At 47.5% G+C, this 24,412-nt stretch overlaps 1 protein-coding gene across 10 annotated transcripts in view; it reads right to left on the minus strand.

Moving 5' to 3' along the window:
- The window catches only part of SNED1 (sushi, nidogen and EGF like domains 1), a 247,816-nt gene that overhangs the window by 60,950 nt on the left and 162,454 nt on the right, over window positions 1-24,412 (minus strand). For all 10 annotated transcript variants that reach the window (XM_040348915.1, XM_040348917.1, XM_040348912.1 and 7 more), the window contains 3 exons: window positions 11,814-11,927; window positions 3,795-3,920; window positions 988-1,089 (listed from right to left, as the gene is read on the minus strand). In XM_040348915.1, the coding sequence (XP_040204849.1) occupies window positions 988-1,089; window positions 3,795-3,920; window positions 11,814-11,927 (342 nt within the window). The remainder of the gene's footprint in view (window positions 1-987; window positions 1,090-3,794; window positions 3,921-11,813; window positions 11,928-24,412) is intronic.

A 24,412-nucleotide genomic window follows, 5' to 3' on the forward strand; every position in this document is an offset into this window, starting at 1 on the left:
TTTTTCTTGTTTATACTCACAGTCAGCCTGCTGGGGAGAAGTTGTTGGCTGGGTGAAATGAAATATGGAGTGCTAGACTGCATGCTGGAGATATACCATCATCTGGGAGGGGCGCAGGAGCTGGAGGAGCAGTTGGTCCACACAGTCCGGGTAAATCTTTCAAGAAGGACTTAGGACAGGATTCAGTGAGTGAGGCACAGTGGAGATCTGGAAGAGGCATGCCAGGGGAGCTGGGTGCAGAGCCAGAGGAGAGACTGTGGGTTTTGTGTCAAGTTTTGTGTCAAATGTCCAAGGATTTGCAAGTCGGACTTGCTGAGATCAGTAGTCCTTCATCAAGTATGCTTTATTAACTAAATGTTCAGGCCCATGAAGAAGGGTAACTGGCCCATTAATCAGCAAGTCCTGGAGGTAGAAGTCTGCAGGGAGAAGTGCAGAGGCGGGAGAAGTCCTGAGGTGAAAAAGTCTGTCAAGATTAGAAGTCCACCATTTTTGTTCTGTGAAGATAATGAGTAACTATTTGCCAATGTGAAGTCGGATCAGCTCCAGAATTGCAAATACCAATTGTTCTATGGGCATCCCATATCCCTTTCCCCAACCAAGTTTAATCCCCCAAATAAAACAAGAAAAAAAAAAAGCAAAAGACTTCATTCTCTACAAGTGTGACGTATGGATGTCTGGCAGCAGGCATATGCGTGGATGTTAGTAACTAGTGGCAACACACTGCTACACATACTAGAGCCAATTTATACAGGGGACAATTAACCTACCAGCATGTCTTTGGAGTGTGGGAGGAAACCCACGCAGGCACAGGGAGAACATGCAAACTCTGGGCAGGTACTATCGTGGTTGGGATTCAAACCAGCAACCCTAGTGCTGCTAGGCAGAAGTGCTAATCACTTAGCTCAGGAAGAATTTTTGAGTTGAGATTTGCTATATCATATTCACACATAGATCTGCTGTGCCAGTAATAATACATTTTAACCTTACCATATTCACAAAGCAGCCCAAAGTATCCTGGTAGGCAGTGACAGGTGCTGTTCCCGTCCGCACACTCGCCCCCATTCCTGCAGGCACAGCCATCGGACACATCTGGGACAAACTCAGGAGAAAAGGCAGATCACTAAAGAGTCACCACAGACTTACAATGGCAGGCACATGTTTAACTAGTAACAGTATGGCAATGATTTCAGGCAGTGTAGTAGACAATGGATACTGTAAATAATAAAATCTCTGAACAGTGCTATAGTTCCGGATCTGACAAAGATGATTATTATCTGAGATAATGACTTTAAATCCCTAACTATGTCTATTGCTGCTCTTCTCATTCACCCCAGTATAAAGTCCAGTCAGGATGAACTTACAGAATAGCTTGCTAGACGCCAGTACATTAAATACCCATTCATTCAACTCTTCGTCTATTGGGAACACTTATCCTGTTGCTGGCAGTGACATACAGAATTGCAGAAGAGGATAATTGACAGGAAACTGTTTTACTATTGCAGTCTCATGAATTTAACACCCTTTTGCCAATAAATGTCAGCAAATTGGATACTAGGCAAAGTATCAACCAACGTATATTTCTGTTAATTAAGATATTCACTGAAATATCAATATCAAACCATAGAAAAACATCCTCTGTCAATCAGGTCTGTGGTAATACTCCTTGCAAAAGCATATGTTTGCCAAGCTTTGTGAAAACATCAGACATTGGTTGTACAGACGTAATATAGTTTACTCCCAGTACTCACATACGTCTCAATATGTGTACACTATGGCCGTGTACACACGGGCAAACATGTACGATGAAACCGGTCCGCCGGACCGTTTTCACCGTACATGTCTGCCCGGGGATTTCTGTACGATGGCTGTACTAACCATCGTACAGAAATCCGCGCGTAAACAATACGCGGGGCGTGTCCGCGGCGTCGCCGCGGTGATGACGCGGCGACATGGGCGGGCCTGCCAGTTAAATGCTTCCACGCATGCATCAAAGTCATTCGACGCATGCGAGGGATGGCGGGCGCTCGGACATGTACGGTAGGTCTGTACAGACGACCGAACATGTCCGAGCGGGCAGGATTCCAGCGGACTGTTTTAAAACAAGTCCAGGAATATTTGTCCGCTGGGAAAAGGCCCGGCGGGCAAATGTTTGCTGGAATTCTGTCCGCTCGGTCCTACACACGACCAAACATGTCTGCTGAAACTGGCTCGCGGACCAGTTTCAGCAGACATGTTTGGTTGTGTGTACGGGGCCTAAAAGTACATGTGCACCTCAGAAACCATAACTATTTTTATTCAGTAATAAATAATAGGTTATCAGTTTTAAATGGCAAAAAAAAAAAAATATATATATATATATATATATGCACCCGTCACAGTTTTTTGTGTTTCACTCTTTATGTGTGTGCACATTTTTTCCAGCACCAGGTGAAGTTTTTGGGTTGTGTTATGCATGCCACAGGCTTTAAAAAAATAAATAAAAAATATATATATATTTTTTTTACACCCAATACTGATGATCTGAATAGCTGTTAGGCAGAGGTACTGCTTTATCTAACCAGTCATTAGCAGATGTATTGTAATATTAGTGGAGTCGATCTACAGTCATTTTCCTTATGAAGCAGATTTTTGGCAATGTTGTTTGTGAAATCATATATAGCATCAATATGTGATGCATATAATGCTGCTACCACTATGGCATGCTTGAAGTTCACATTTAGGTGGAGACCACATGACCTTTCAATATGGGTTGCGTGTTATATACTCCATGTATATAACATTCTGGAGTTTAGTGTACTACTGTCCACGGTGCAATTTTTTTTAATGGAGGCAGATCTGTGATAATCATCATTATAAGAACAGATCAGAGTTAACCAGATGATTGCTGCTTGTCGGAATTATCCCTGGCAATCTTATGGAAGCAGAACTCCATTAATGGCACGATGAAAAGAGCTGAATGAGAAGTTATCAATATGGGAGTTTTAATTTCTGATTAGTTTTTTGAGGTACAGGGTCCAGTGTTGTCACCCTTATCACTCCTTTACTACTATGTGAGCCACTTTTCCAAAACCTGCATGAAGCCAGTGAAGTGTCAGAACTCCTGCTAAGGAACAGTATAACCAAATAGGTTATGGTGAGAAGGGACGTTGCACAATAACGCCCCCTTAAAACATCATCTATTCACATGTCTTGTTCCATCACCTATCCTTAAAATAGGTGGATTATATCTTATTTCAAGTTAGTGGCCAGAGTCATGCTAATCAGCATTTTACACCCCACTGGCCATATGCACATTCAGAATTGCTGGCATCTAATAAAGAGTCTAATATTAAAAAGCCATTTATTTCAACTGCATAAAGATGTTTCAGGCTATTTGGCCATCATCAGTGCTGTGTATAGAAACCATGTCTTCTATGAAGTAGGGCTTGGGACCCAATAAGATTGTGTAACCATACAGGTTATGGTGAGAAGGTCTAAAGTGAACAAAAAGCCCTCTCTCAGTGCACAGCATAATAAATCCTTCCTAAAACAGAAGGTAATCACATCTCATTATATCATATATTCCAAAAAAGGAGGATTACTCATCATTTCTAATACTGTGCTAAGATACCTTTTACGCAAGTACTTGTTTAAGGTCAGGTACTCACAAAGTAGTAAAGGAAGGATGTTTCATCCAAACAGGTTAATTAGAGCAGCTCCTATACTCTTATCTTAACAGGATCCCTATTAAAAAAAAAATCTTCCAGCTACTAATTGGAAAGTCTGGAAAAGATGATTATGTGAAATATACTCACGGTTCTCGCAGTTTACACCAGTGTATCCAGCAGGACATTCACACTGGTATGCCCCCTCAGCTTCTTGACATATGCCATGGTTCTGACATGGAGAGGAAGAACAGGCCCCTGGTACTTCCAAGATCTCTAGAACATAAGGAGAATATGTTCATTACAAGTGTCTGTGGAATATTCAGTGTTCTATGGTCATCAAATGTCAACATTACTGAGGTTAAGGTAACAGTGTACCATGGGATGTTAATCATATTCACTATCAATAGCTACAATTCACCAAGGTAATTCAACATTATATTTTACATTTAAAGTCCAGTTTTGGATAGAATGGGGAAGGAATAAAGCCCATGCTAAGTATTTAATATTTACTGCTATCCAAGGCTCAATTAGATAGATCTGCCATCACATTGTGTTCCTGGTGACAACAGTTAAGGAAACACACAGCTGTTGGTCAAACCATTGTCACCAGGACAGCAAGTATTAGGATATCTTTTCAATGGAACGCTGAATACCAGTAAAGACCTAGGCCCGGATTCACGTAGAGCGGCGCATCTTTAGACCGACGTAGCGCATCTCATATGCGCTACGCCGACGTAAATCGGGGAGGCTAGAACAGTATTCACAAAGCACTCGCTCCCAAACTTGCGCCGGCGTAACGTAAAGCCCGCCTAATTCAAAGTAGGAAGGTAGTGGGCGTGATCTATTAAAATGAAGCGTGACCCCATGTAAATGAAGGGCCGAACGAACGGCGCATGCGCGCGCATGCTCAGAATCACGTCACATATACTCCCTAAGATACGACGGCTCAATGCCTACGACGTGAACGTAACCTACACCCAGCCCCATTCACGTACGACTTACGTAAACGACGTAAAATACGACGGCTGTTCCGACGTCCATACCTTTGCATGGGCTGCGCCTCCTATATGGTGGTTTATCTTTACGCCGGACGTACGCCTTACGTAAACGGCGTAGATTACAGCGACGGACGCAAGTACGTTCGTGAATCGGCGTATCTCGGTCATTTGCATATTCAACGCGTAAATCAATGGAAGCGCCCCTTGCGGCCAGCGTAAATATGCGCCCAAGATACGACAGCGTAGGAGACTTACGTCGGTCGGATGGAGCCAAAATTCAGGCGTATCTTATTTCAAGCATCAGGCGCATAGATACGACGGCGCATCAGTGCACTTACGCGGCGTATCAGAAGATACTTTGGCGTAAGTGTCTGTGAATCTGGGCCTTAATGTGGGTTCTAACCGTCCTAAGTCCAAACCAAAAAAACTGGCAACTTGGCTGGATATACACTTTAAACAAGACCCCGGAATGCACTACAATCACAATGCAATTCAGGAAAACATCAACCCTTTTTGTAAACAAAATAAAACCATATTTTCTGGGGTTTCTATCTCCATTTTATTATCATAAACAGGAGAAATATATACTACAAAGGTTACTGTTACTCATTAGTTGATGACAAGTTTGATTTAAGGGCTTATTTAAAAAGAGAATAAGGAGCAGAGTTAACCAAACATTATTGTTGCATCATATCAGCTGTATTCATGTGCTAATTATCATCTAGGGGGAAAAAAACAAACCAAAAACGGAATTGTAATATTTACTGGAAGTTTGAGATGAGTACATAGGCCGTGATCCAATGAGTCACAGAACAACCAAGAATTTAAAGGTCACAGCCAGTCAACAGTCATGTTCCACAGCCTCGGGCTGTTAATTAGCAGTATAAACCCCTCCAGTGATACGATTACCAGCTGCTAAAAATCACAATCTTTAAGGCCTAAACCATGATGGATACAGACTGTTTAGGTTTTCAAGGACACCCTTTTCCTGACATTACTAGCTAATTAACTCCTTTATTGCAAAAAAGAAATGAATAATACTCCAGGTTAATGGTGAATCAGGACACTGTTTTAAAATGAGAATATGTTGATGGCTTTGCATATAACCCACTAGAACTTTATTTCCACCCCTGCCAGTCAGCTCGTGTCAGTGCCCCATCCCTCCCCTCCTGCTGCTAAAATAACTTTGTAATTTTCTGGCAATTTTTTTAATAAAGCACACACACTGGGCACATGGGATTATCAAACACTGGGGACTGCCTGAAAATTTGTGGGGTTTACAACCACTTTAGGTATCATACTTTCTATAAGGTTACAGTATTGGTCCGATAACAGGACAAGAATTCGAAGTAAGAACTAGTGGAGCATAGAAACATTTACATCAGGGAAAGAGGTCTATAGCCAAAGTACACTAGCAAAAGACTGAGGTTTACAGAGTGTGGAAAGGTTAGAGGTATTCCCAGGGGTTTGTCCAAGAGCTTAGCCAGTGCCCAATCACCTGAAGGTAATAGCCTATAACTTAAAGTCTAAGGCCCCATGCACACGAGAAGCAAATGCAAACTCATCTAAACACAAGTTTTCAAACGCAAAAACCGGCGTTTAAAACGCCCGTTTTTGCCGCGAATTTCGCGGCGTTTTACCGCGATTTACCGCGTTTTACCGCGTTTGCGTTTATAAGCATTTGGTTAAGAAACATCATAAGACCCTCCCTAAGCTCAAAAAACAATATTATTTAACCATTTCAGCTATTTTGTGAGACCAGAGCAGCTGAGAGAGCAGCAGTGTACGTGTATTTAGCGTGTCACTTGCCACGTCACCTGGCCACGTCACCTGCCACGTCACCTGGCCACATCACCTGCCACGTCACCTGGCCACGTCACCTGCCACAAGTTGTGGATTGTCCACTGGCCACGTCACCTGCCACATCAACTGGCCACGTCACCTGCCAAGTTGTGAATTGTCCACTTGCCACATCACCTGGCTACGCCACCTGCCACAAGTTGTGGATTGTCCACTGGCCACGTCACCTGGCTATGTCACCTGCCACGTCACCTGGCCACGTCACCTGCCACAAGTTGTGGATTGTCCACTGGCCACGCCACCTGCCACGTCACCTGCCATGTCACCTGGCCACGTCACCTGCCACAAGTTGTGGATTGTCCACTTGCCATGTCACCTGGCCACGTCACCTGGCCACATCACCTGCCACGTCACCTGGCCACGTCACCTGCCACATCAACTGGCTACGTCACCTGCCAAGTTGTGAATTGTCCACTTGCCACGTCACCTGGCCACGCCACCTGCCACAAGCTGTGGATTGTCCACTGGCCATGTCACCTGGCTATGTCACCTGCCACGTCACCTGGCCACGTCACCTGGCCACGTCACCTGCCACAAGTTGTGGATTGTCCACTGGCCACGCCACCTGCCACGTCAACTGGCCACGTCACCTGCCACAAGTTGTGGATTGTCCACTGGCCACGTCACCAAGCCACGTCACCTGGCCACGTCACCTGGCCACGTCACCTGCCACAAGTTGTGGATTGTCCACTGGCCACGCCACCTGCCACGTCACCTGCCATGTCACCTGGCCACGTCACCTGCCACAAGTTGTGGATTGTCCACTTGCCATGTCACCTGGCCACATCACCTGGCCACATCACCTGCCACGTTACCTGGCCACGTCACCTGCCACAAGTTGTGGATTGTCCACTGGCCACGTCACCTGCCACATCAACTGGCTACGTCACCTGCCAAGTTGTGAATTGTCCACTTGCCACGTCACCTGGCCACGCCACCTGCCACAAGTTGTGGATTGTCCACTGGCCACGCCACCTGCCACGTCACCTGCCATGTCACCTGGCCACGTCACCTGCCACAAGTTGTGAATTGTCCACTTGCCATGTCACCTGGCCACGTCACCTGGCCACATCACCTGCCACGTCACCTGGCCACGTCACCTGCCACATCAACTGGCTACGTCACCTGCCAAGTTGTGAATTGTCCACTTGCCACGTCACCTGGCCACGCCACCTGCCACAAGCTGTGGATTGTCCACTGGCCATGTCACCTGGCTATGTCACCTGCCACGTCACCTGCCACGTCACCTGGCCACGTCACCTGGCCACGTCACCTGCCACAAGTTGTGGATTGTCCACTGGCCACGCCACCTGCCACGTCAACTGGCCACGTCACCTGCCACAAGTTGTGGATTGTCCACTGGCCACGTCACCAAGCCACGTCACCTGGCCACGTCACCTGGCCACGTCACCTGCCACAAGTTGTGGATTGTCCACTGGCCACGCCACCTGCCACGTCACCTGCCATGTCACCTGGCCACGTCACCTGCCACAAGTTGTGGATTGTCCACTTGCCATGTCACCTGGCCACATCACCTGGCCACATCACCTGCCACGTTACCTGGCCACGTCACCTGCCACAAGTTGTGGATTGTCCACTGGCCACGTCACCTGCCACATCAACTGGCTACGTCACCTGCCAAGTTGTGAATTGTCCACTTGCCACGTCACCTGGCCACGCCACCTGCCACAAGCTGTGGATTGTCCACTGGCCATGTCACCTGGCTATGTCATCTGCCACGTCACATGGCCACGTCACCTGGCCACGTCACCTGCCACAAGTTGTGAATTGTCCACTTGCCACGTCACCTGGCCACGCCACCTGCCACAAGCTGTGGATTGTCCACTGGCCATGTCACCTGGCTATGTCACCTGCCACGTCACATGGCCACGTCACCTGGCCACGTCACCTGCCACAAGTTGTGGATTGTCCACTGGCCACACCACCTGCCACGTCAACTGGCCACGTCACCTGCCACACGTTGTGGATTGTCCACTGGCCACGTCACCTGCCACGTCAACTGGCCACGTCACCTGCCACAAGTTGTGGATTGTCCACTGGCCACGTCACCAAGCCACGTCACCTGGCCACGTCACCTGGCCACGTCACCTGCCACAAGTTGTGGATTGTCCACTGGCCACGCCACCTGCCACGTCACCTGCCATGTCACCTGGCCACGTCACCTGCCACAAGTTGTGGATTGTCCACTTGCCATGTCACCTGGCCACATCACCTGGCCACATCACCTGCCACGTCACCTGGCCACGTCACCTGCCACAAGTTGTGGATTGTCCACTGGCCACGTCACCTGCCACATCAACTGGCTACGTCACCTGCCAAGTTGTAAATTGTCCACTTGCCACGTCACCTGGCCACGCCACCTGCCACAAGCTGTGGATTGTCCACTGGCCATGTCACCTGGCTATGTCACCTGCCACGTCACATGGCCATGTCACCTGGCCACGTCACCTGCCACAAGTTGTGGATTGTCCACTGGCCACGCCACCTGCCACGTCAACTGGCCACGTCACCTGCCACAAGTTGTGGATTGTCCACTGGCCACGTCACCTGCCACGTCAACTGGCCACGTCACCTGCCACAAGTTGTGGATTGTCCACTGGCCACGTCACCAAGCCACGTCACCTGCCATGTCACCTGGCCACGTCACCTGCCACAAGTTGTGGATTGTCCACTTGCCATGTCACCTGGCTACGTCACCTGCCACGTCACCTGGCCACATCACCTGCCACGTCACCTGGCCACGTCACCTACCACAAGTTGTGGATTGTACACTTGCCACGTCACCTGGCCATGTTACCTGCCACAAGTTGTGGATTGTCCACTGGCCACGTGACCTGGCCACGTCACCTGCCACATCACCTGGCCACGTCACCTACAACAAGTTGTGGGTTGTCCACTTGCCACGTCACCTGGCCATGTCACCTGCCACAAGTTGTGGATTGTCCACTGGCCACGTCACCTGCCACAAGTTGTGGATTGTCCACAATGCAATGCAAGCAATTAAATTTTTTATGTTTTTTTTATGGTTTTTCATCATTTGCCATCATTTTTGAGATTTCTAATGTAGAAAAATAGGTCACCTTTAAAAACGCCTATAAACGAAATCGCGGCAAAACGCCGGTACCGCGATTTGCCGCGATTTGCCGCGATTTGCGTCTAAAACGCAAAAGCTGAATGCTTCTGAACCCAAAATTTTGGGTTTGGAAAAACGGCCCTAAACCCAACTGCTTTGAAACGCCAAAAAACGTGATTGTGTGCATGGACACATAAGATAACATTAAATGTGTTCAGGGACAGTTGAAAAAAATGCCCAAATGCCTCTGAACTCGAGTTTAGCAGCGTCTCGTGTGCATGGGGCCTAAGAATATCCAGCCTGTGTCCTGTATGATTAAGTTCTATTACTATAGGATAAGGAAAGGTTAGAACCTTTGTTTGCTTTTAATTGATGTATCTGAATTATGTACTAATATCAATAAGAATGAACCAGTACAGCATTCCCATGAGACTCTGAATACCATAGTATAGAATTGCAGGTTTGCCCTGCTGGATACATCTACCTGATTATGCCTATATACAGAGTATAAAACAATGCTGTGTATGCTTGGCTTTCCCATTTCAATGCTCAGCTTCTTCAATATTAAATGCAAACAACAATTGGTGCAAGTAGTGGTTCAAAAAATTGAAAAATATATAAAAGAAAAAATGAATGGATGATAATGAGATCAGAGTGTGATCGACAGTCTATATAGGATGGATCAAATGAAATCAATTTCTGAATCTCTGCTCTCCTCCCTCAAGTGGTAAGCAAATATCCTCATAAGTGTTGTAGTTCCCTTACCTGCAGGGTACTATATATGAGCATATAGTATAGACTCCACGACGTGATGGTCCTGCTCCTCCGAGTATGGATGACTCCTCCTGCTCCAGCTGATGGGTCTCTCCAAGCTGCAGGGTACTATATGTGAGTATATAGTGTAAACTCCACGGCGTGATGGTCCTGCTCCTCCGAGTGTGGATGACTCCTCCTGCTCCAGCTGATGGGTCTCTCCAAGCTCCGTGGTCCGGGGTGAGCAGTGAGATGGGGGAGAAAGGAAAAAAAAGTGCCTCCAATAGTGCAGTAGGTATGGGCTCAATCCGGTTTATTATAGTAAAAGTTAGGTATGCAGGTACATTTTGCAGGGATGGGCACATGCAGATGACAAATTTTAAAAATCCCGGGGACGCGGCGTTCTAGGTACCGCCTGACGTCTGGTGGCCTCCGGCTTGTGCGGGTGTGTGAATATTGGTCTGACAGGGAGTCAGACCAATATTCACACACCCGCACAAGCCGGAGGCCACCAGACGTCAGGCGGTACCTAGAACGCCGCGTCCCCGGGATTTTTAAAATTTGTCATCTGCATGTGCCCATCCCTGCAAAATGTACCTGCATACCTAACTTTTACTATAATAAACCGGATTGAGCCCATACCTACTGCACTATTGGAGGCACTTTTTTTTCCTTTCTCCCCCATCTCACTGCTCACCCCGGACCACGGAGCTTGGAGAGACCCATCAGCTGGAGCAGGAGGAGTTATCCACACTCGGAGGAGCAGGACCATCACGCCGTGGAGTTTACACTATATACTCACATATAGTACCCTGCAGCTTGGAGAGACCCATCAGCTGGAGCAGGAGGAGTCATCCATACTCGGAGGAGCAGGACCATCACGTCGTGGAGTCTATACTATATGCTCATATATAGTACCCTGCAGGTAAGGGAACTACAACACTTATGAGGATATTTGCTTACCACTTGAGGGAGGAGAGCAGAGATTCAGAAATTGATTTCATTTGATCCATCCTATATAGACTGTCGATCACACTCTGATCTCATTATCATCCATTCATTTTTTCTTTTATATATTTTTCAATTTTTTGAACCACTACTTGCACCAATTGTTGTTTGCATTTAATATTGAAGGACATCTCATTGCACTATTTGCACTTTCTCAGGTTCATATCATTTGTGATATTTTGAAAATATTTTGGTTATTTATCACATTTAACCTCTTATTGTGTTTGTGCACTCATCACTGGTATTACCCTCCACTGTGAATTAGATCACGTATTTGAAGCGCTTATCATTTGTTTATTTATCTATTTTCATTTTGTGTTATGTGAACACTCCTAGATACAGCGGCCTCAGATTTATTTATTTTACACATCCTATTATCACTGCTATATTATCACATTCGTTTACTCACAGTAGCGCACTGAATTTCTCACCAATTATCAATGCTCAGCTTACCCGTTTCACAGTGCTCCCCGGTAAATTTCTGGGGACAGGAACAATTGTAATTTGCACCCTGATTTACACAGGTGCCTCCATTAAGGCATGGATAAGATGAACAAGGGTTGATCTCTGGTGAAACACGAACAAGAAAGAAGAAATAAACAGCTTAATGTAAAACTAAATGCCTACCAATATATATGTAGTGTTGTGTAGCACTGTAAGTAAAAAAGTTTTGCATTCTTTTTTGTTACTTACCATAAAATCTTTATCTTGGAGTTAATTAAGGGACACAAGGTCAGAAAAATTCTGAGACATATGGGTTGTATTGGATTATGGCAAAAAATAAAATAAAAAAAGAATTCCAGTTAGCCAGTATAACCCCTCCCACTTACATCATGCTTCAGTTTTGACCAAACGCAGTAGTAGGAGGCAGTGGCGGCTGGTGCTCAAAATTTTTGGGGGGGCGCAAACGGAAAAAAAAATTGCAGCCTCACTGTGCCCATCAAATGCAGCCACTGTGCCATCAATTGTCACCAGTGGCGTCACTAGGGTTGGTGTCACCTGGTGCGGTAAAATATGGTGTCACCCCCCCCCCCCCCCCAATAACCTTTTCCAAATTTTTTTTGCCCTACTGTTTGCTCTCTGTTCTCCTTTCTTCCCCTTTTCTCTCTCTCCCTATCCATCTTTCTTGTTCGTTCTATCCCTTCTTCTTTCTCTCCATTTTTCTTTGTCCCCTCCCCCCACCTCTCTTTCTCCAGGATTAGAATTCACATCTCAGGAGCCTATAGGCACTGGACTCTGAAGCGCCTCCCTCCCCCAAACAGCGTTGCCTGCCCCCTACAACTTTTTTTATACACTGAGAAAACATGAAAAATCTACTAACAGAATGCATTTCTTTGAGAACCTGAAACGACGGCGTGCTGCCTGACATTTTGGAGAACAAAATGTACATTATATACACTACAAAGTTTGTACAAAAAAAAAGAGGAGGAAGTATGATGCACCAAACTGTTAATCATATTGCCCCCTAGCAGCCTGCAATGCAGAGTGGCTGGAGTGTCAAATTGCTCCGGCTGCTCTTTGATTTCATGCTGATTTAGTGGGAATTTGCCCTAAAAGGGAAAGAGGGGGTGGAAGGTTGGAGACAGAAGGGGGGGGGGAGAGAGAGGAGGGTGGGGAGTGATAGAGAGGGGGATGAGAGAGAGAAAGGGTGGGGGTGGGACAGAGATGGAGGAGGTGGGGGTGAGACAGAGATGGAGGGGGTGGGGTGAGACAGAGATGGAGGAGGTGGGGGTGAGACAGAGATGGAGGGGGTGGGGTGAGACAGAGATGGAAGGGGTGGGGTGAGACAGAGATAAAGGAGGTGGGGGTGAGACAGAGATGGAGGAGGTGGGGGTGAGACAGAGATGGAGGAGGTGGGGGTGAGACAGAGATGGAGGGGGTAAGACAGAGATGGGGGGGTGGGGTGTGACAGAGATGGGGGGGTGGGATGTGACAGAGAGGGGGGTAAGACAGAGATGGAGGGGGTGGGGGTGTGACAGAGAGTGGGGTGTCAGGGAGGGAGGGGGTGGGGGTGTGACAGAGAGGGGGTGACAGAGAGGGAGGGGGTGGGGGTAAGACAGAGATGGAGGGGGTGGGGGTGAGACAGAGATGGGGGGGTGGGGTGTGACAGAGATGGGGGGGTGGGATGTGACAGAGAGGGGCAGGGCCGGTACAAGGCAGGGGCGGAAGGGTCACGTGCCCTGGGCGCTACCATTTTCTATAGGAAGGGCGCCAGTGTGTACAACTTAAGTCACCTGTGTCAGCGCCCAGCGGCACTGTACAAATTGTGTGTGCCCTGTGTGTGCGCTCCTGCATCCCCCCCTTCCCTTAGTTTTACTGTCTCCTACTGTTTACTCCCCCCACAGAGGAGTCTCGTAGTACCTGCCAGCGGCGTGACGTCACTCACGGCCAGGTGGGAGGACTCAGAGGAGCGCAGGGAGCTGTGTCGGTCTCGGCGCTGTGACCTAGAGGAGTCAATGAGCTGCTGCCAGGCTTTAGCTGCAAAGAAGCTACGCTAGAAGATTTGGAGACTGGATTGCAGTGTGACAGAGTATGCTACAGTCCGGACTGAACTTGTGTAAAAGTAAGCAAAAACAGATTAATAAATGGCTGGATTGGGGGAGGGGAGGAGGATGAGGCAAGGTTACTGACCACCATTGCTGTTTAATTTTCGCTGTGACAGATGGGGAAGTGTGTGGTGTGTACAGTGTGTGCACCCTCTCCTGCATGGATTTTGGCTGGAAGAGGAGGGCTGCCTTGTAGTGGAAGTGTGCAGTGTATTGTGATGTCCAGGTTGGCATAGCTGTATGATAGGTGGGAGTAGATGTAATGCAGCATGGACAGGGGTCGGCAAGGTGTCCCCACACGGACACTGGTCCGTGTGCGGTCCTTGCAATTTCCACTGCCGCCACTGACTTTTTTTCATATAAGGCTTCTTTCACACTGGTGTGGCGTGTCCATTAGTGGTAAAGCGCCGCCAGTTTCACTATTTAAGCGGTACTTTTCGGCCGCTAGCAGGGAACTTTTAACCCTCAAGAAGGGGGTTATTCCCTTGATTTCATTTTTTTTTATATTTTCAAATAGAACTTGTATTGCTTTAAGTATATTCTTGTTTTGAAACAACATTGATTCTTTCTTAAAGGGGAGCTCCACTCAGGAAAAAAAATGTAGCCTAAAAATCATAAAAAATAAATGAAAAAAAATAAAAAATTTATACTCACCCGAAATACCTGTTGCTATGCGGAAGTCCTTAATCTGCCTCTTAATCTGCCTCTTCCTAAGCCGCGGTCCGTCTTCTTCTAGTGAATGGGGCGCGCTGCTTTCTGGGAACTGAGGGGCAAATCCACAAAGCAGATGCGCCGACTTAACTCGAGATTTCTAATTTTACTCCGTGCGTATCTTTGCGCCCGATCCTCAAAACGAAAAATCCGGTTTTTACGTCCTACTTAAAATAATTACTCTGGCGCATCCTCTGACGCAAATTACGCTAGTCACGCCGCTTTATTTGATAGGCAAAGATGCAAATGAGGGAGATAGGGCGATCCTCAAAATTAAGTGTGTGCGCCGTAGATTACGCCCTGTGCGCCGTAGATAACGCCCTGTGCGCACCTGTTAGTTTTCTGGAGCAAAATTAGACTTTATAAAAGCAGCCCTAATTTTACACCAGCCCTGTAAAGGTCTGTTGAAGCAACACGATTTCGGAAGAGCTGCCAACACTTCATTGTGACTGCCAAAATGCCTGGGCCATCAATGATAATAACGGCACTCGCCACTTTACAGGCGCAGAGAAGGAGGAGGGCACAGAGGAGGAGGAGGAGGGCACAGGAGAGGATCTACCGGCCACGCCAAGATCTCTTTGGCATGACTGCGTCTGAGGTCATTGGCCACTTCAGATTAAACCAGGAAGCCATCCTGGACTTAACCAGGATCCTGCAGGATGATCTGAACACCCCAACCCAACGATCCCATGCCCTGCCAGCTCACATTAAAGTTATGGCCACCCTGCATTTTCTGGCCACTGGGTCTTTTCAGAGAACATGTGGAGGTCTGGCTGGGATGGTACAGTCCTCGATGAGCAGGTGTGTGCACCAGGTTGTCCCTGCAATACTGAGACGCATGGGCAGTCAATTTGAAAAGCCCACCCAGGAGGACCAGCGAATGAAGAGCATGGCTGATTTCTATCAGATTGCACGATTCCCACGGACCATCGGGGCCATTGACTGTACCCATGTGGCACTACAGCCCCCCCATGATACAGAGCACCTGTTCAGGAATCGAAAAAACTGGCATTCAATCAATGTCCAGGTAATCGTGGATGCCCATGGCCTCATCTGGCATGTCTGTGCCAAATTTCCAGGTTCGTGCCATGACAGCTACATCTTTAGGCAGACCAACATAGCACGTGAATTGGAGCAGAACGTGTATGGAGACAGCTGGCTGGTTGGTGAGTGACATGTGTGTCAGGTATGTCCCCCCCCATGATGCAGACATCACATGGGGCACATGCATGACTAATATCCTCCTGTCTTTTGCCTTCCAGGTGACTCTGGATATGCCCTGGGCCCTCACATGATGACCCCATTCCGGAACCCCCAAACCCCAGGAGAGCAACGCTACAACGAGGCTCATATTCGCACCCGGGCAGTAGTGGAGCGTACTTTTGGCCTGCTGAAGTCCCGCTTCAGATGCCTGGACAAGACAGGGGGTACACTGCTGTATTCCCCAGACTTTGTGTGCCAAATAATAGGGGCTTGTTGCATTCTTCATAACTTTGCAACGAGAAGGGGACTGGAGATTAACTTGCGTGCTGACCTGACCCCCCACCCAGGCAATCCCCCCCTAGCCCACTCTACCCGGTCTACTGAGGGCACAGTAGCCAGGAGAAGCCTGGCAGAAGGCATATTTTCTCAGTAAATGGCCAGAAAAAATGTCACAATGTTTTTTTTTTTTTTCCGATGCAAACGCACATGAATTATGTGACAATGTTATTATTTGTTTTCACTGCAAACGCACATGAATTATGTGACAATGAGAATGTTGCTTTGCACAGTAAACGCACATGTTTAATGACACATTGAGAATGTTTTTGTCTCTGGAAACGCACATGATTTATGTCACAATGAGAATGCATGAATGCACACCACTGTGGTCCCTAGCACAAACACATCACATGCACATCGAATTGGATTAGATCCAAGTACCCCCCCCCCCCTTTGGTACTTGGGAGCAGTAACGCCCCGCCACGGCTCCAATTATGTCACTGTGCATTCATGCACCATTCAGGAACCTAGGATGACTTTTCCCTGGTCCTGGGGATCCCTTCTCCACCAAAACTGAGGGGGACACCCTTATTTTGTCAGGAATGCCACCCCCCCACATTCACACATCATTCACACACATAAACCAAATCATAAGTACAGTATAATAACCAAAAGTTTTAAATCAAAAAATCAAAAAAAAAAAGTACCCCTGGTATTTAAGTCCGGCGGCGAGTGCTCCGTCTAGGCTGCCCACGGGCAGGGGCACGGGCACGGGCACGGCCACGGGCACGGCCACCTGGAGGATCTTCACGGGGGGTGGGAGCAGGGGAGGGAGTATCTTCATTGGGGGGGGGAGCAGGGGAGGGAGTATCTTCATTGGGGGGGGGAGCAGGGGAGGGAGTATCTTCATTGGGGGGGGAACAGGGGAGGGAGGAGCCTCCCCTGGTGTCTGACCTCCGGCTGGCCTGCCCTCCAAGGCCACTGCTATCCTGGTCAGGCAGGCAGTGATGGCAGCCGTATTGGCCTGGCCAGCCCGGGTGTTCTTCAGCACAGCCCGGGTGTTGTCCTGCACAGCCCGGGTGAGGGCAGTCACCTCCTGGCCCACGCCTGTTGTGGCGGTATGCAGGGACCACAAACAGGTGATGACACCCAATGAATTGGTGGCCACATCACTGAGTGACTCCCTCATTACATCCAGGCTGTGCTCCATCTTGGCCATAGTTTTTTTGATGTCACCCAGACTGCGGGTCTGCTTGGCATTGTCCCTCAGCAGACTGGCCGGCATATGCTCAGACCCCACCCTGGTGTCCTGGGTCGCCATCCTGCCTGCCCCTGAGGCTTGTGGCCAGGTAGGAGGGGATAGAGTGACCCTTGTGGGTTGCGGCATGTTGTGGGAGGAGTGGGAGGGGCTACCCCTGATGGTGGCCTGACTGGTGCCAGCCTCTGGGGGATCCTCTGGGGTAGCCTCAAGGGGAGCCTCAAGGGGAGCCTCTGGGGTAGCCTCAAGGGGAGCCTCAAGGGGAGCCTCTGGGGTAGCCTCAAGGGGAGCCTCAAGGCTAGCCTCAAGGGTATCATCAAAGGTCATCAGATCTGTGGCAATAATGATTTCCCGGCCAATCTGGAGATCTTCTTCCTCCTCCCCCTCATCCTCCTCCCCCTCATCCTCCTCCCCCTCAGCCTCCTCATGAGGGGAGGTTTGGCCACTCCCCTCCCCTGGGGACTCCTCAGCAGCCTCCTGTCTTTGGGGTGGTGCAGCAGCCTGGCCTGATGGCCCAGCAATCTCCTGGTCATCTGTGGAAGACACCAAACAATCACAGGTTTGAGGATCCACACACTTGCCACATGTTCCCTTCCCCCACCCACACATGCTAATCACCAAAAAAACAAAAAAAAAACCTTACCTGGCCTCACAGGAACATCAGACTGATAACCAGGCAGGCCCACCACCTGCTCTGGCTCGAAACACCGGGCCACTGCCCATTCCTCCTCAGTCAGCCGGATGGGGCATGGTCCCCCTCCTCCAGTGCCCCTCCTATGCGCAGTGAGCTTGGCCACCTTATTGCGGACCACGCTCCTCAGATCATTGATCTTTTTCTTAATGCCAGCGGGGGTCCTCGTCTCCCCTCCCCCCGCCGCATTTATGTGATCTGTGATTTTGGCATATATCCTCTTCCTTTGGGCCGGGGAGGTGTTCCGGCTATCAGGCCCATGTAGATATCTTCCATATTGTATGACATACCTGGCTAGGATTTGCTTTTCAACATGTGAAAAATTCAGCTTCCTGCGTTTGGGGGCCATCACAGACACCACCCAGCAACAAGAAGCCAAACAGGACAAACACACAAAAATACACACACAAGCAGACAGCTACTACAAAGTCAAATACAAACACACAAAAACCAAACACAAAATCCAAACAGAACAAAAAAAAATTACCAAAAACAATCAAACAAAAATTACACTTATCACAAACAAACAACAACTACTATCTACTACTCCTCCAACACTTCTCTATCAAACACAACTTACCAACAAACACTGACAAACTAAGAGCAGAAGCAAATTGCTCATGGAAGGGAACACAGGGAAATACTTTTGCAAATGAAGTGTGTTTGACTGGAGCTAGTTAAGCACAGTGCGATCCTCAAACTAAGTACACTTGGCCTTTTACCTATCTCACTGATTGCGCCAAGCAAAGTTCTGCACATGCGCAGTGAGCAGCAGATTCGTGCGCGCATGCGCAGTACGGCCGGACCTTCATTTGCATGGGGTCACGGCTCATTACAATGAAGCACGCCCACTTCCTTCCCACTTGCCATAACCCCGCCTTACGCCTCTGTATTTACGTTACGGCAGGCGCACTTTTGGGCGCAAATGCGCTGTGGATACGGCAATTACGACACCAACTTAGGGCGCCGTAACTTAAATGACATAAGTTAGTAAAAACTTATTTTGCGCCGCTGGCTGTGGATTTGGCCCTGTGTGTGGGGAACCAGAGAGCAGCCGCCTATTCACAAGTTGGTGCTAGACTTGCGCATGCGCAGTAGGAAATGGGTAGTGAAGCCGTAAGGCTTCACTGCCTGTTTCCCTTAGTGTGAATGGCGGTGCGGGACCTGCACAGACCGAGAGATCGGCATCGGAGGGGCCATCAGCGCGGGCGAGTAGGACAGGTAAGTGTTCTTATTAAAAGTCAGCAGCTACACTGTTAGTAGCTGCTGACGTAAAAAAAAAAAAAAAAAATTGCGGGTGGAATCCCGCTTTAAATACAGGACGGGAGGGGGGGGGGGGGGGGGCGCAGTTTGCCATCTTCGCCCTGGGCACCAAATGACCTTGTCCCAGCACTGGAGAGGGGGGGTGGGGGTAAGACAGAGATGGAGGGGGTGGGGGTGTGACAGAGAGGGGGGTGACAGAGGAAGGGGGTGAGACAGAGAGGGAGGGGGTGTGACAGAAGGGGGGGTGAGACAGAGAGGGAGGGGGGTGACAGAGATGAGTGAGACTCCCCCCCGCACCTGTTCCTATTATGCCTGCCGCGGCCGGTGGTGAACTCGATGAACACCCCCCCGCACCTGTTCCTATTATGCCTGCCACGGCCGGCGGTGGACTCGGTGGACACCCCCCCCCGCACCTGTTACTATCATGCCGCGGCCGGCGGCAGCCGAACTTGCTGAAGTCTGGGTCTGGAGACATCACAGAGCGAGGACTGGTGTGGTCAGGCAGGCAGCAATCATCACAGCAGCAGCAGCAGTTTAGCCGCGCCGTCCGGGCGGAGAAACTGATAGTACAGTGTGATGATGTGACTGACGTCACATCATCACACAGTGCAGTGTGACAGACATAGGCTGAGCTCTGCTGAGGCTCGCCTCGCCGCTCGCCGGAGTGGAGGAAGACACACACGCAAAAAAAAAAAAAAATCCTCAATGTCGGGATGGTGTCACCCCTCTAGCAGGTGTCACCCAGGTGTGGACCGCACCCCCCCAGCAACGCTTCTGACTGTGCCATGCCATCAAACGCAGCCACTGTGCCATCAATTGTCACCACTGTTCCATGCCATCAAACGCAGCCACTGTGCCATCAATTCGCACCACTGTGTCATGCCATCAAATGCAGTCACTATGCCATGCCATCAAACACAGCCACTGTGCCATGAATTGTCACCACTGTTCCATGCCATCAAATGCAGTCACTATGCCATGCCATCAAACGCAGCCACTGTGCCATCAATTGTCACCACTGTGCCATGCCATCAAACGCAGCCACTGTGCCATGCCATCAAACACAGCCACTGTGCCATCAATTGTCGCCACTGTGCCAATTGTCACCACTGTGCCCCTTAATTGTCACCACTGTGCCCATTGTCGCCACTGTGCCCAATGATGTCACTGTGCCCTTTAATTGTCGCCACTGTGCCCATTCATGCCGCTGTGCCAATTGTCCCCACTGTGCCCATTGTCCCCACTGTGCCCATTGTCCCCACTGTGCCTATTGTCGTCACTGTGCCCTTTAATTGTCACCGCTGTGCCAATTGTCCCCATTGATGTCACTGTGCCCTTCGTCGCTGCTGTGCCCCTCCCCCCCCCACCTACCTTTACTGGTGTCAGCCATACACGTCCTCGACCCTCGCCTCGATATCTTCTCCCGCCCTCGATGACGATTCAGCCAATCAGGTTACCGGTAGCCAGAACCGGCCAACCTGATTGGCTGAGACGCCTGTCAGTCTTATCCAAGGAACGCACACACGTGGCGTCACTAGGGTTGGTGTAAGTGAGGGAGCAGAACTAGCGTCCCCATTGGAAGATTATTCTCTATTTCTGCTCTAGGGAATAAAATTTGGGATTTTCTTTTACTTTAACTTTCAATTATACAGTCGTATACAAAAGTTTAGGAACCCCTGACAATTTCCATGATTGTCATTTATAAATATTTGGGTGTTTGGATCAGCAATTTCATTTTGATCTATCAAATAACTGAAGGACACAGTAATATTTCAGTAGTGAAATGAGGTTTATAGGATTAACAGAAAAATGCACAATATGCATCAAAACAAAATTAGACAGGTGCATAAATTTGGGCACCCTTGTCATTTTGTTGATTTGAATACCTTTAACTATTTAGCACTGATTAATAATGTTGCTCACGAATATTCGCATTGCGAATATTCGTTACGAATATGGCATATTCGAATATTCGCGAATAACTCGAATTTTGCGGCCAATATTCGCTATTCCGAATATTCGTATTTTTTCAATTTTATTTTTAAAACAGATCACATCCTAGTGATCTCCATCGACGTCTAAAAGCATTGCTGGTATGATTAGAGACCCTGGGCCGAGTAGCTAAGCTGAGGCGATCCTTTTATGTTGCCGAATATTCGCAATCGCGAATATTCGATTTCCGAATATTCGCAAATACTTTCTCCGCCCTTCTTTTGCATCAGAGCCAATCAGAGTTCTCCTACCACAGTTGTCATAGGAGAGAGTGGAGTGTTTCTGTGCGTTTTTCCAGTGTATCACATCTTCAAAGAATTTTCCATCTTTTGTCACGTGTCATCATCATTTGCATTTCACCTCTTTAATGAGAATAATAACTGTTTAACATAAAGACATTTAAGAGATGTCAACGTAAACGGTTTACTTGTATTTTCCAAATCTATGGTTATTCAATATTTATTAAACTAATCAATATACAAATTGGTCAAAGTAAACCCTCAAATCTATATAATAATGTATTTCTTTTATTAATACCTTGTTAGTTGCAGGGTCCATTACGTAAAACCACAGTTTTTCCAAAGGGCAGGTGAAATTGAATGTTTCAAAATTTCGCAATCAATTTCGCATTCGCATTAGCGAAATTTCGCAATCAGTTTCGCATTCGCATTAGCGAAATTTCGCAATATTGTTTATTCGATAAAATATCACGAATATTTGATTTTAGCGAATATTTCTCGAATATTCGGCTATATATTCGTGATATATCGCGAAATCGAATATGGCGTATTCCGCTCAACACTTCTGATTAATTGGAACTCACAATTAGTTTGGTGAGCTCATTAAGCCTTGAACTTCATAGACAGGTGCATCCAATCATGAGAAAATGTATTTAAGGTGGCCAATTGCAAGTTGTTCTCTTTGACTCTCTTCTGAAGAGTGGCAACATGGGGGCCTCAAAACAATTCTCAAATGACCTGAAAACAAAGATTGTTCTACATTATGGTTTAGGGGAAGGCTACAAAAAGTTATTGCAGAGATATAAGGGGTCAGTGTCCACTGTGAGGAAATAAAAGACCACAGGCACAGTTGTTGTTGCCTTGTTAAGGCCAGAAGTGGCAGGCCACATAAAATATTGGCGAGGCAAAGGCAAAGTATGGTGAGAATGGTCAAATACAGCCCACGGACCACCTCCAAAGACCTACAACATCAACTTGCTGCAAATGATGTCACTGAGCATCCTTCAACAATTCAGCACACTTTGCACAGGGATAAGCTGTATGGGAGAGTGATGCGAAAGAAGCCATTTCTGCACACGCCACAAACTGAGTCGATTGAGGTATGCAAACGCACATTTGGACAAGCCAGCTTAATTTTGGAATAAGGTGCTGTGGACTGATGAAACAAAGATTGAGTTATTTGGTCATAACAAGGGGCATTATGCATGGTGGCAAAAGAACACAGCATTCCAAGAAAACCACTTGCTACCCACAGTAACATTTGGTGGAGGTTCCATCATGCTGTGGGGCTGTGGGGCCAGTGCCAGTACTGGGAATCTGGTTAAAGTTGAGGGTCGCATGGATTCCACTCAATATCAGCAGTTTATTCAGAATAATGTTGAGGAATCAGTCACAAAGTTGAAGTTACGCCGGGGCTGGATATTTCACCAAGACAACGACTCAAAACACTGCTCAAAATCTACTACATATGTGGTATTACTGTGATTGTAAGAAGCAGGAGATTTTTTTTGGAGTTGGTTATGATAGAAGCAAGAAATACATAGCTACATTTAAAAAAAGGCTAATTTGTAAAAGCTAATAAAAAAGAAATCAGGAGGTATCTACTATCATTTAACCCCAAACGAAAGCCCAATTTGTCCTTACAAAAACAAGGTATAATTCACCTGGATACACTAAGTAGTTGCAAAAATTGTATTTAAACGTTAAAAGATTTGTTTTACCCTTCGTCATGAAAGGGTTAAATTGGTTCTTCACCCTGATTTTTTTTTTAATAAAAGTCAGCAGCTGTAAATACTGGCCAAAGCTTGAAAAAACAAAGGACAGCTAAGCTTCAGCCTCTCATTTGAATCAAGCCCCCAAGTCCAAGTCTGCAACCAAGTTCCCTTGTAAACCTTGGACAGAGAATTATACACACAAATACATTTAGGAATTCCATCTTATAGCTCCTGGACACTGTATCCTGTACTAATGCATGCTTTTTGGTCCAAGAGTTTGCAAAAGCTAGCAGCCATGTGGAGAGACTTGCTCGCAAGCGTTGTTGACTCTGGAGTCCATGGTTTGTGGGGGAATTGGGTTCTGGACTCAAAGGAATGAGAGAAAAAAAGGAGCTATTCTTAGCATCAGGGCAAAGGCTTAGCGTTCTTTTGTTATGGCAAAGAAGTATTCTGTTCCCTGTGATAACCTTGATAATGTAGTCCAGGGAGGTGCCAGAGGCATTCAGCATCAAAGGGCATTTGTAAAAGGTGCTTTTTTCCTTGATGTTCCACAGGCCAGCATTTAAGCCAAAAGGTTCTCTGAATATGTACGTATAGGAGACTCGTTCATGACATCAGGTTTGGCAGATGAACATGACAGCAATGACAGGTTCCTAGTTAAATGACTGTTTTTGATCAGGTCACTATAAGACAGTAGTAAGGAGGAAGAACCTGAACCTTGCAAGAAGATGTGGTGAATCTCAAAGGCAGATTGTGGGAGATATAGTGAAAGTGCACACACATACATCTTTATGTGTACACGTAGTGGGCAGAACCACCACCCAGTGTGTGGCAGCATCTACGAGTAGTGTGGAACAGATTTAGGTGTTGCAGTGCCAATGTAGAATGTCCAAGATAATTAAACATATTGCATCCCATAAATGACAGTAACCCCAAAGGGAATAGCTGAGATACACAAAAACACGCACCAGGCTCCATAGGAACAAGCCCTGGTACATTTACCAAATGGCAGTCTGGATGATGCCTTACAACAAGCAGATAGTACAAGCAGTGGAAGATGCCTAAACAGTGCAAAACAAGTTCAAAACAGATAGATTTCATTCCACCAGTCAAGAATACTTCCAGAGAAGTCTTCATTGACAGTATTCCACCGCA

The sequence above is a fragment of the Rana temporaria genome, chromosome 4 (assembly GCF_905171775.1).
Source record: "Rana temporaria chromosome 4, aRanTem1.1, whole genome shotgun sequence".
Taxonomy (NCBI): Eukaryota; Metazoa; Chordata; class Amphibia; order Anura; family Ranidae; genus Rana; species Rana temporaria.